The sequence below is a fragment of the Perissodus microlepis genome, chromosome 18 (genome assembly GCF_051167445.1).
Source record: "Perissodus microlepis isolate ML-2025 ecotype Zambia chromosome 18, ASM5116744v1, whole genome shotgun sequence".
In the NCBI taxonomy this organism is placed as follows: domain Eukaryota; kingdom Metazoa; phylum Chordata; class Actinopteri; order Cichliformes; family Cichlidae; genus Perissodus; species Perissodus microlepis.
The window spans coordinates 30,641,520-30,655,064 of NC_140478.1; the positions used below are offsets into that span (position 1 = coordinate 30,641,520).

The 13,545-nt window shown below is 41.1% G+C and overlaps 1 protein-coding gene across 1 annotated transcript in view; it reads right to left on the bottom strand.

Annotated features, from left to right (window-relative positions):
• Positions 1-12,729, bottom strand: part of myo10 (myosin X) — a 125,572-nt gene extending 112,843 nt beyond the window's left edge. The window contains exon 1 of the mRNA XM_084913742.1: positions 12,201-12,729. Within this exon, the coding sequence (XP_084769868.1) occupies positions 12,201-12,221 (21 nt within the window). The 5' untranslated portion in view covers positions 12,222-12,729. The remainder of the gene's footprint in view (positions 1-12,200) is intronic.
• Between the last annotated feature and the right edge of the window lie 816 nt (positions 12,730-13,545).

Below are 13,545 nucleotides of genomic sequence, written 5' to 3' on the forward strand. Positions count from 1 at the left end.
AACACTTTTTCTGTGCTTAAGCGCTTCCTATCTAACATTCACACACAGTCATACTCGGACGGATGCATCATCAAGATACTAACTTGGGGTTAGTATCTTGCCCAAGGATATTTAGCGTGCAGGCGGGGCTCAAATGACCAACCTTCTGGTTAGTAGACGACTTGCTCTACCGCCTGAGCTACAGCCGCCCGGGAGCATACTATAAGTATATTAATAGAAAAGTTATCTTGACCACTCAAGCTGCAAATACCCCTTAATGGCCTGGAAGAATCAGCAGTAAATATGAGGTCGAAGGAAAGAGCTACTTTGATTGCCTTTTAGACTCCTGTAGCATAGGGGAAAAAAAGAAAGAAATCAATCACATCAAATGAGATCCTTAAAACGATGGAACTTCTTAGTCTTCTCTAACAGAGCAAATAAGAATAGCGTGATGTTCCAGAACTCGGAGTAGCCTCAGAGGAGTGGACCTGCACTCTCACAAGGTAACAGGATCGCATGAGAACAAGCCAATTAGTGGAAATGGATGTTTGGCTTTTCGGGTTGCGCCTAGCTTCTAACTTGTGTGGTGTTGTGTGCGAGTGTGTTTGCATGGATGGGGTTTCCAGGAAGCTGCATTCAGCACAGTGCAGGATCAGATAACCCTCCTCCTACTTCTCTCTCAGATCTGATCTTAAACAGAACCGTGTTTATCAAAGATGTCCAAGACAATAACCAACATCCGACTAAAAGAAACAATTACAACATTCAGAAAATCAAATCTTTCAAACAAATTTAAATCAGGGGATTTTTTTTTTTTTTTTATAAGTCCAGTTTAATGTTCTGGTGATTAAATCTTATGCACGGTTCAATGCATCTGCAAAAGGCTGAAAGGCTTCCTTCGAAGCACTCAAGTTAATGGAAAGCTCCGATATCTTTTTGTACAAAATGTTGTCAACTGTCATTAGAAAACAAGTTTGTGAAGTGAATTTATCTGAGTTGTATCTTCTTCCACAATTGAGAGCTGTCAAACTGATGAACTAGAGTTGTCTTTAGTGATGTAGTTAATTTACTAAACAGAGGAAAGTGTCAGCCACTGGTCCTCCCCATAGAGAGGGAGAAACATGATATTCCTTGGGACTGAAAGTGTTTCCTGAAGGTAATCACTGTGTTTCGGCTGGTTGTAAACATGCAAGGACACAGTGATAGTGAGAAGCAATATAAACTGAGTTCAACACCTGCATTCCCTCGTGACTCAACATAATGGGCCAATCACAAACTGAAGGGGATGTAATTTTAGAGTAACTGTCAGATCCAGCTCCAAGATGTCGAACGAGGTGGTTCTCTGAGAGCCACAAAACCCAAACTAAGCCTAATGAATAGTTCAGGCTGTTCCTGTCACAGTTACAGTCACAGCAACATGGGGATAACTCATCAGGCTTTAGATCAGTCTTTAAAAGTGATTCTTTAAGGAACTGATCTTGCCCCTCTTACACTCTTGCGGCGCCAGTCTACATTTTTATATTTGCAAGGGTCGTGATGCGTTTGGACCATTGATGGCTTTTGCCTGACAAAACTACAGTCAGAGGAGGTTTCTTCATTATGGGAATACTCTGACCTCGTTTGAACCCTGATCGTATCTGTCCATGTTTCTGTTTCTGTATCCTGTCTGAAATGTGAAGTAATAAAATAAAATAATGCATTTAATTATTTATTTTTTCCATCCAAGAAACCTGGAGTGCATTTAAAATTACCTTGTCACATTCAACATGCAGCTTGCTATAATCTCCAACACAAATTTCTGACCGTTGAAGGGCTGAAGGCAAACCACACGCTGACATGTATGACCAAACCCGGTCTCCAGACTTGCCTTCCTTTGAGCCCATTGGTTTTAATCCTTGCTGGAGATGTTTCCATTAAATTATTACAATCATTTCTGAGCGTGGTGAGACTTTTATACTTGGATACTGATTTATGAAATAAATAACAGACGGTGTAGATCTGAAAGGCAGTGAAAAGATCTAAAATACCCTCAGCTTTCCTCTGCCTCCTTCTGCAGCACAGTGACGCTGCAACATTGAAAAAAGTCAAAAGGAGTCAGATCGACAGTCGTCCATTCCTGGTTTTAATTGACCATTTCACCAGCGGGAAACCACGACTCAGCAGGACACTGAGGGATTAGTGTCAACAGACCATCTCAAACTAAAACCCATTTTACTGCTTTTTTTTTTTCTTAAATATTGCTTCTACAGCCACTCAACCAAGAAATGACCTCTCATGCAGAGATGTGCAGGTTCCTGTGTAGCTGCAAAGCTGTACAGTAAGTCTGTACATGAGGTTAATGTAAAGGTGTGTAGACATGTTACACCAGAGGAGTGATGGTTTTTAACATTAACTTAATGGAGTTTGATTTATTACACAATGATGGGGTCATAAAGAGGTCAGGTGACAGAAAATCCTTAAGTTGAAACTAAATCTGCGTACAGATGGTACCTCGATGGCTCGGTTGTATTACAAAAATAAGTTGGAAAAAAAACTTGAGGTTGGCTCCAAAAGAGAGCCAGGTGCCCCACATGTTAATAACATCTTTAGAGTCTGATACAAAAATGGTTTTTAGTAATAGTTGTAATAGTTTCCCCTTCATAACAACTGTACTGTGGTAGTTTTGTTATAACTCACATGTTTATGTTGCGTTAAGGCTCAAAGTTTGGATTAGCAGTCTTATGTAGCCACTAGCTAAGCTATGCTAAGTGATGCGGTGCTATGCTTCAGCTGCACTAACTCAAGTCACTTGGAAGTCGGAATTTCTGAGTTCCTAGAAAAGTCAGAGCAGCCCCACCAAGCCCGAGTTAATAATCCAAGATGGCAGCACTGAAAGTAAACAAGAGTAAAACTAGAACTTTTAGTTTGTATTTGTGACTCATTAAATGAGCCATTCACAGAACACTGAGCAGGCTCCATCCATGACCATGCTGCAGCAATGTTTTTAAGCAAAGAAAATATTGCTCCGTTCTGGTGATGAGTGCATCGCTCTATTGTGCTAAGAAGCTAAATAAATCATGTTTTTCCTGCTTAAATATTGAAACATAATCAACTTGGGAGCGACGTCACTCTTCTTCCGACCTCTGAGATCAGGAAAACAGCAACTGGAATAACTCTCTGAATGGTGTTTGTGCAGCTAGTCCTTTATTGAAAATTTAAAAAATTGTCATCATTTAAAAAATAGTTTTGATGAGTGAAATGCTAAAACTTTATAAGTTGCTCACTTGACACTTACTATTATTGCACCCATGCTGCCACAAGTCCACAAACCAAAGGCTGTGATAATGTCGGCTAAGTACACCCATATGGAAAAGAAATAGTAAGAACTTATAAAAGACTTACATAAGATGTGGCCTACTTCATATAGTGAATCATATAAGGCTTATATGATTTACTCATGAAAGTGGCCACTTTCTCATTACTTTCATATATAGTTTTAGTAAGTATCCAAAACATACAAGTTTCATTTATATCATTTTTCAAGGGATCTTATATCTGTTTTCACTCTCGTATGCTTTTCATACAAAGATACAAACTTTATAAGATTTATATATATCTTTTCCATATGGGCATATTTTCCATATAGTTTAGACATTTTTAGGTAATATTTAAATTAAAATTTAAGGATTTAAGAAAAACAGATGCAAACAGCTTATTTGAAATGACCTAACATGACAATCAGTTCAATAAATATTGACAGTGCACACGATAACTTCAGCTTTATCCTTCAACGTCACCTAAGCGCATTTTATTGACTGTTAGAGAGAAAGTGATTATGTAAGTTTCATGTTATTGGGAGGTTTAAATTGTAGTTATTTCACCAATTATAATACCAGGATTTTTTTTCCCCAGCAGTGTTAATGTACAGATAAAAATCACAATGAATTGAGCTGCGCAAACCTCTGTGCACAATGTTCCATGAAAACACACATGTGGAGGAAGCTGGACTGAGGGAGAGGTTAGGAAGCGTTAGGATCCAGAGGAATGTTTAGAACTTTCCAGCAGGAAGTCAAGACTTAACAGAAAGCCAGAAGAGAAAAGAAGAGGATCGAGCAACGAGTGAGGAAGGTGAAGAAACCGAACAGGAATGATGTTTCTGTTCCAGTTTGTGTCTGGATATTGGGCACTTTTAACACTGCACTCTGCACCTTGGGGTTTTGACCAAAATCTTCTGCTTCTTTAATTTTGTGGGCTCATTTTGTTGACAAAGATCTTTGACAAGAGGCAAAGAAAACCTGCAGCATACACATCTGAATCATTGCCTTTATTAGTGAATAAAATTAGGTGACAATTTATTTTTGAATTGGTGAACAATACAGAAGGTTCTGAATTATTTTAGTGATTATTTCCAGAAAAAGGAAAAGTGATTGTTTACCAGCAGGTTTGACATGTAAGTGTGGACTAAGTCCAAGTATGTGTTTAGTCGTTTAAATGGTAAGCCATTTAAAAATGATGACATTTGATCTAAGATAGCATGGTAAAAGCTTCCTTTGTCTACTTTGTAACTCAGACCTTTGGCAGATTTTTAGCCAGATGCCCTTCTCGACGCAAATCCTTGGGATTTGCGTCACCTTCCAGTCTTAAACCCGGGGATCTTTCACATGTTAGACAAATGTGTTAACCACTATACTATGAAGCCACTAAAGCAGGGGTGGGGAAACTCACGGCCCGGTGTCCTGCAGGTTTTAGATGTGCTGTTGATGTAACAGAGCTGATTTAGACGTCTAAACTACCTCCTCAACATGTCCTGAAGTTCTCCAGAGTCCTGGTAAGGAACTAATCCTTTGATTCAGGTGTGTTGACAAAGGGTGATATCTAAAACCTGCAGGACACCGGCCCTTGAGGCCTGGAGTTCCCCACCCCTGCTTCACAATGCATTTTATCAGCCACACCCTTAAACCAAATTCCATTTCTCTGCAACAATACATAAATAAATAAATAATAAGAAGCCCACTTGTTTCATTTCATGATTCAAGTTCTGCATGCATTCTCTTAGATAGAATAACAGCTGTCAATGTTCTTAAATAGGTTAAAGGAGATTAAAGAGTTTATGAAATTAAAAAAAAATAAAAAACAAAGACAACCTCAGTGCTAATCCTTGAATCCTAATCCTTCATCTGATGCGTTTGCAGTCGAAACATATGTGTGAGATCAGCCTGCACCTCATCCTTGTCTGAACCACACAAAGACTAACGTCATGTCAACCATGAGGTTCTCTTGATAACAATAACACAGACATACATGTACACAGCTGCTACAATGGCATCTAGATCATTGATTAACCTACAAACTGAGACAAGAAGCAAATATGAGGAAACAGGGCAGCGTTTAGAGCATTTTCAAGTCCTAAATGTCTCATCTTCAAGGAACCAATCCCTCACACGTGAGTGTTTATGTCTCTGCATCGCTTCCAAGATAACTCAGAAAGGTCTGAATACTTACAAAAATCTTACACTGAACATGAAGGCGGCTCATCTGACAGAAATGCACAACTGAGGCTGGAAGACACTGAAACAAGCAGCTGACCAAAGATGATTAACTGAAAAACAATTACAAAACTGCTTGCATCAGTTTAGTTTTATGAATTCAACTTTATGGCAATTTTCACCAACTTTGATTGTTATTACATCATTTGGGGTGGCTGTAATTCAGGAGGAAGAGTAGGGCATGCACTAACTGAAAGGTTGAGTGTTCGATCCCTGGCTGCTCCAATCTGCATGCCAAATAATCTTGGACAAGATAATAACCGCAAGTTGTTTTCTGATGGATCCATCGGAGCGTGAATGTATCTGAATGTCAGATAGGAAACACTTATGCACAGAAAAAAATGCTTGTGAATTAAGCAAGTTGCATAGAGCACTTTCACTGCTCAGGTACAGTAGAAACCACTATAAATAAAGGCTTAATCAATCCTGAACTTTAATGCTGATCCATTTTCCATGTTTTCTTCCATTTTCATATCCATGATGTTTAAACGTTTCGGTTATTAGTATCTCACTAAAAGGTTCCCCTGGTGCTGAGCTAAAAAGAACCCCAAAAACAGGGTTTTAAGAACTCTGATTGTCTCGTGTTCCTGCAGAGCGGCGATGTAAAGAAATGGGAACTTTTAAAGAAAGTTATGAGCACCATCAAAAAAAAAAAAAAAAAGTTCCCGCCGTCCAAAAGCGCCCGTTGATATGCTTTTTGTTTCTCCACCAGCCTGCTGAGCTGCTCATTAAAATGATCAGCTTAAATGAAAGTTTTGGAACGGACTCACTGCTGCAGTCGGTGGAGGGAATAAAAATAAACAGGTTTCCTGTCTGGGCCCGGGTCTGAAACTGCAAGCCTGAGACTGTTTGATTTCCCACAGTCGCTGCTGCCCCTCTGCCCTACATGCAGTCAGTTGAGAGCAGTGAAACCAGTTTAGGATCGGGTGCAGGCGCCTCTGGCTCGTATCCAGAGTGTTTGCCGGCTTGAGAAGGTGTTATTTTAGCAGGAGGGTAAAAAGGACTGTGAGCCAGAGCTCGACTCTTTTCTTTTTTTTTCTCAAAATGACGTAGGAAATAGGACACCAGCCCTGTTTAAATATTGTATATGTGACTGTGGAAAAGAATATTTTTTGTTCCACACATACACACAATTAGAAGGCTACAGACAAGGTAGCGAGACACTGATAGTTTGGCTTCAGCTCCAAACAGAAACATTTACACCAGAAATATGTGAAGTTTCATGTTTATCTGGTTAAATCTCGGCTTTGATGTTTGCATATATGATATGTTAGTGCCACAACATATCATATATTGAACACTTTGCTCCCCCCCTCCATACTGACACATGACCATCTCCATTATAATCAATAAGGGATATTAAAAACGTCATTTATCCCAAAGTAAGTAAATCTTTCGCCTTTTCATCTACGTTCCAGGGCGAGCAAGCTAAATGACATTATATTGGTGTCCACATACTTCTGGTGATGAACACTGCTGGGGGCGACTGTGGGGATGAGTCACTTATGCGCATCTTGAACTCTTCAAACTCTGACTGGTCACTTGTTAAGATGACCTGAAGAAACTCCTGCAGACCGAGCAGGAATTCAGCTGTATGTATAACAACTGTCTGACATGAACAACATGAGGGGGGGGGGACAAAATGACAAATCTGCAAGCTGTTTAAATTCCTTGCAGTTCCTTCTGCCTGCTCCACAAGTGTCAAGTTTCAGCTTTAATAAGCACCGGAGAAACGGAGGGAGGGAGAAGAAGCAGTTTGACCCTTCTGCTTGAAATGATCATTAAAATGGAGCAGTATAAAATGGGCAGGGCCTCTGCTTGTTGTGGTGAGCCTATTAATGTCTATGATTGAGCTGTTACTTTTTATGGTTTTAATGGGAAATGCAGGCAGCTGAGGCTGCTGGGAGGAGAAGAAATAAAAGAGGCTCAAAGAATGAAAAGCTTTGCAAGTTTTTCAGGGCTCGTTTGGAATCTAGAGAAGCAGGTTAACGAGTACAGGGACCCGAGTCTCACAGGTTTATTTTGGAGGCATGTTGGTCCATGTGACTTTCGCACAATACCGAAGTAAAATCTTTCAGCGGAGTTTAAACTTTGTCTCCAACTCTGAGCTCAGACTGCCAAAGATGCAGCCACCCTAATGGCTCGTGTGTCCTTCAGAGTTCCAACAAAGCAGCACGTAAATGCAACAGAGCTCTGCCAACATGGACGTTTATATATTCACATCAGTGATCTGTGCTGTGTGCAACACTCCAAAAGGGCGTGTAGTCATGTAGTCAAATATAATAGTGTTAATCGGGAGAAGAAGCCCCTGAGTTACAGATGAGTTTTTCTAAATTCTTCTACTCTCTGCATCGTCCATTGTTCAGTTTATCAGAACCAGCACTTCCTCAAACTACCTGCAGCTCACCACGTCGAAGCACTGGGGAGTTTTTTTATGACGTGCATCTTAAGAAGTTTATTTTTATAAACTTAGCTAACTGAATGGTTGTAGCTTAACGTATCCAAGTAGCCTAATGTTCATTTTTAGCCAACAAATTTAGATTAAATAATTTATTCACCAGCTCAGTGAATCACTCATCATGTGAACAAGGCTAACCATGCTTTGGAGCGCTTCACCTGGTACAGACCTATATTACCGTCTCTTTATGCTACAAGTGGGAGATAAACGTGTTATGGTGGGTGGACAGAGGTATGCTAATTGCTTACAACCTGCCCATCCCCACCACTCAGTGGCAGCCTTTCTGGTGCAAACCCTGAACTTAAAGCCCAGTACATATACTGGTATTCAAAATTTAAACCACATGGACAAATAATAAAGTTACAACTCAAACTGCTGTCTGCTTCCTGTCTCCTACAGTAAAGAGAGAAAACGTTTGCTTTAAAGCAGAAAAAAGCCAAGGCAGCCAAGAAAAGGCATAATTATACCTAAACAACGTGAGAAAATATGATTTCATGATTTGTTCTGATTGGTCTTTAAACATAAGCCAGCCATCGTTATTAAAAACAAAGTAACTCTGTATGTCTTGGACTTTATAGCACAAACTCTGGTAAATGTACAATCCTTCTATCATTGCTCCCTGCCTTCAGGAAGCCTGACTGACATCTGTTCTCTCTTTTTTTTTTTTTAATTCCCCCATTGCTGAATAAATTTACACTGCGATCACTGCAAACACACACCTGAGGCACAGCCACCGTCTGATTGGTGGACAGGTGAGGCCCAGCTCTCTCCACGCCCACCAGTTCAAATAAAAACAAACCTTCTAACCGACTGAACTTAGTGACTCCATTATGTCAACACACACCGCCTCAAAACACACTGCAGTTCCTGCTACCACAGAAGAGAAAATGATCCTCTGCAGTTTATTGGATACAATAAACTGGATACAGAGCTGAACATTAGCCAATCACTGACACAGGATTCTCGAGGCTGTTGGTCAGTGAAGTATGAATGAAATCTGCCTCATCCTGCCAATGACGACCCAAATAACACAAATGGATAAAGCTAAGCATGCAATCTCTCTGCTGGATTCAAAGGGGTTTTTCTGTGAAAAATACAGAGCATTCGTAACATTAACCTTCATCCTGTGCTAACTTTGTTCATCCTTAACACTAAAACATAAGTGACCGCGTTACGCAGCCGTTTTCTATGTTTAGCAGCTTTTCTCCCCGTGAAACAAAAACCTGCAGAGTATATAAAACAACTCTGATTGCTGCTGGACTGCAAGAACGATTCCTGTTTCAAGAAAATGACCAAGTGATGAAAATGTGCAGTCTGGATTTGTGGTTAGGCTCTATTTATAGCGGCTGGACTGAGTCTGCTGCAGACTGTTTTGGCTGCAGCTCAGTAATTAGAGATGAGAAACCTCCTGCTGAAGGATGTGTCATTGTCAACGCATTCGTGTCTCTGATGTTCAGGACAATGTGCTCTTCTGTAGCTCGCAGGCATAACTTTGAATTTAAGTCAGGCTGGAGAAATCGTTCCGAGCATTTCCACATATGAAAATCTTTCAGAACTCGATGGATAATATTAAATAAATCGCACAAATTAGGAGAAAATTATCCTAACAGATGTGATGTTGACAGTGAGATTTCTCTTCTTCGCACTCCTCCTCAAACACTTTGAACCACAGTCATCATAAAGATGACAGCCATTAAGTGCTGAAACTAACACATTCTTTCAGTCTTTTGCATTTAACACTGTCTCTTAAATGTGTCATTCTCCAGTTCAGCCTGTCAGCTGCTTCAACTCTTTGAACCTCACAAATACTCCACATAAAAGTCTCCCTTCTCCCCAGGAAGCCAAATAAGTTAATAATAATAGGATGAATCCTAACTAAGTGAATGGTCACTGGCTTGTTTCAGCATAAATGTAAATAAAAATAAAATGGCAAGGCTAAAACAAACAGAAATCTGACAATTAAAGATGAAATATTCAGAAAATGTAGCTAAATGGTGGTTAGCAGCGTTACCAGGTTCTCCCTCGTCTGCATGAGTTCTCTCCAGCTCCCTCACTCAGTAACATATGAATGGGTTTAGGTTAACTGGTGATTCTAAAGGTGACCATTACCACAAAGCAAGAAGATTCTGTAACACAGTGAATTTACTAATGGAGTTAATCAGGCATCCTAAAGAGGTGTTCAAAGACAGCCGGCTGAAGGTTCGATGCCCTTTATTAACAGCATGTCTTTGTCTGTCCGGTGACTGCGGGTCCCTCGTGTACACACAGCATAAATAAGAAACACTTCAGGTTCTTTCCCAGTTCACATTCCTCTCTTGTCAAACCGTTGGCCTCCGTATGAAATGACTGAAGCCGGTTTACTTCCTTGTCAAATGCCCTTTTCCTTGAAGACTGGGCTCTTTGTTTCAGTTGCGATTAGCTGGCAGATATACAGGCAGGCAGGCCGATATTTGAGACTATTGTGCACGCCTGCCTGCTTCTGGCAATGAGAATTATTCCCCCTCAGACTTCCACAGAGAGCTGAACTGCTGGATGTAGCCCTGCACACTCGTCATGAGACCGGCTCGGCGTCGCAGTGTTTGTTTAACTCAGCCTCACACATGCACCTATGAGCTCAGTGAGTTCCATGACCTTTGGCCCTTCATACTGCCGAAAGTGAGACTGGAATTTCAAATTTTACAAGCACCAATGGGAAAGCAGGTGTTTTTTTGTTAGTTTTTTCAAACCAGGAAGCAAAGCTTTTTATAATTGTTCGCCAGCCTTTAACACCGCTACCTGAAGAGAAACCAGTTTTAAATCACTTTCAGTGTCATACGTTTGTTTGTTTGTTTGTTTTTCTGAGCAGGTCTGTTAGTGAAACCAACCACAGTGATGACAGGTTGTTTTCCTGAGGGCTTCCAAAGGGGAAAAAAGAAAGCATTGAGGTATGAGTCAGGGATGACTCAAGTGTTACCGCTGTTACCTGTCCCACGTCATCAGAGGAAAAGGTGTGAACGCTGATATTGCAAGCGTATCGCAATGAACACCTTTTATCCCTGAGTCACATCTCATGCTGTTAGATGGTGGACTTACACAGTCAGAGTGCTTTAGGTAATCGAGAAAAACCACCTGACATGCCCAACAGTGACGAGGGCAGCCCAAATGACCAGGTAACTGAAGTCACAGTTAGATCCACAAATGTCAGGAAATTTCTACTCATGTACTTCTGAAGCAAATGAAACAAATGTACTTATTTGTTGTTAATATAATAATTACATTACTGCACAGTAAGGCTCACCAGCTGATCACCGCTTACACAGAACATGACCATTCTTAACCTGGAGTGAAGACAACAGTCTGCACAAAGAACAAGACAAAAAGAGGCAGAAAGTAGGCCAGCAATCGGCAAGCTGCAACACTGTGATGTTTAGTGTTGGAAAGCTTTCTTTTAATTTATATTTAATGTCGTTGTTTGATGAAGACTTTTAAGTGTGTTTGAAAATGTTTTTTGACGAATAAAAACCAGAAATAGTTGAGGAGTCCAAACTCTGCTGCACCATAACAGAGCAAAGCAAAGTGACTGCTGCCATTAATGAAACCTCAGTGGTAGCTTACACTGAATAAGTTCAATCAGCTTTTAAGGCAGGAGCACAGGACTCATGCTTCCAAACATCCTACAGTCACTGAAAGTGTGAATTTCTGCATCTTGGCCAGTACAAAACTCTCCTTGGCCGCAGGTTTAGACTTCTATCAATATCTTTACAAGACAGTTTCTGCGGAAGGAAAGAAGAAAAGAGGTGCGGAAATACCAAAGGTCCACTGGGACCAGTCCAAACCCCCCTCTGTCCCTGTGAGATCCATGTTTTAATGATGTACGTTTGATATTCTTACAGGGATAGGGGAAAAGCGCGTTTAAAGAATCTAAAAAATGCTTTATGGCATCTCTATGACATGAGCAGGAACTCCACTGGGTTTATTTTACATTGCTCACCGTTTATTTCCATTTTAAAGTATCCTATCTTACCATTACTCCTGGCACTCAGTAGTAAGTTTATGCCTCATAGTATTTGCATCCTTTCAATAAAGCAAGATTTGGAGCCTAACTGCTGTGCATGAGCTGCACATGTTTGGAGAGGTTTCCTTGTTTTACAATTCTCCAAAAGTTTGCAGGACGAGAGGAAAAGTAACACTGCGAGCATATGGAAGATGTGCTGCGTGCTGCATGAATGAAGCAGTTGCAGACTTGAGCGTCTTCTTACCTCCGTGAAGAAATTATCCATTGCCCGATTTATTTTAATCCCCGAGGATTTACTGTATGGCACCCGCGCGTCCGGTCAATCCAACTCATGTGTTGTTAGTGGGATCCAAACAAAAACCCAGAAAGAAGAAGGGCGGCGGATCCGAAAGCTTCAGTGCATCATCTTTCTCCTGAAAGTGTGCGGGCTGGAGGACGCTCACAGCGTGGGTCAGTGTGGAGCTACAGTAGTAAGTTTACTCTTTTGTTTCCTGGGTTACTCATCCAGCACAGAGTCCTTTAAAGCAGATCTTCGGGGGCTTCTCCTGTTGGAGCTCTCTGCGTGTCCTCCGCGCGTGTCCGGCTGTCACTTCTTGGTCCACGTGGTTCGGTGCGCACTTTGTTTGATCAACAGTGAAAATGTGGAGGAAACGCGACTAAACAACACGCCGGTCAAACTTTGGAGACTCTCTCTCGGCCAGCCAGTCACTCAGACCGGCGGACAATAATACTCAAGCTCCACCTCCAGCCCTTCCAGCACCTCCCTCCTTCTCCCACTACTGCTGCCCCGCTGTCTCTCTGACTCCTCCTGCTGTCAACATGGAGAGTCCGGAGCTCAGAGACTGGGAAGGTAAGAAAAGGCGCTGGAGCGCAGAAAGGCTGAAAACTGCTTCCAATTGGAGAGGGACTCACTTTTGGGGGCAGCCTCAAGTGGCCAATTGAAGAACTGCAGTTTTTTATTTTTTTTTATTTTTTTGCTTCAAAGATGATGTGATGTTATTCATATGATTGTTGGGTTTTTCTCTGTATGTATTACTGTAGGGTCTACCTTACAATATAAAGCACCTTGAGGCGACTGTTGTTGTGATTTGGCGCTGTATAAATAAAATTGAATTGAATTGATGTGGCTTTGAATTGTACAACTGGATCAAACCTTTATTCAAATCCCCTCCTGCAGAAAAAGAATAACATGCCATATCTTTCACCAGTCGATAACAACAGAAATACTTTCAAGTTGAATTTTAGTGAAATAAAACAAAGGCTTATAACTTAAGCAAACTCTGTTTTCCCCTCGTAAATCATTTTCCTTCATAGCTTAACTCTGCATTTTTCCACTGGTCATCCACCCATCCTGAAGGGACTCTGCGCCTCACCACAGCAGGTGCATGCCACAATTTGAAAGTCACTGGTATATATAATTAATTTTACTGCTGTGAGACACAGGGCCGGAGCCAGTGAGTAGCTCGAGGGGTGGCCATGGCCACAACAGACTAAAGTCAGTGCACCAATCACTGCTATGCAGGATTTAGAGTGCTTTGTTTGTGATTCTTTGCGTACGTGTATGCAGATGTGTTTGGATGCAGTCCTTC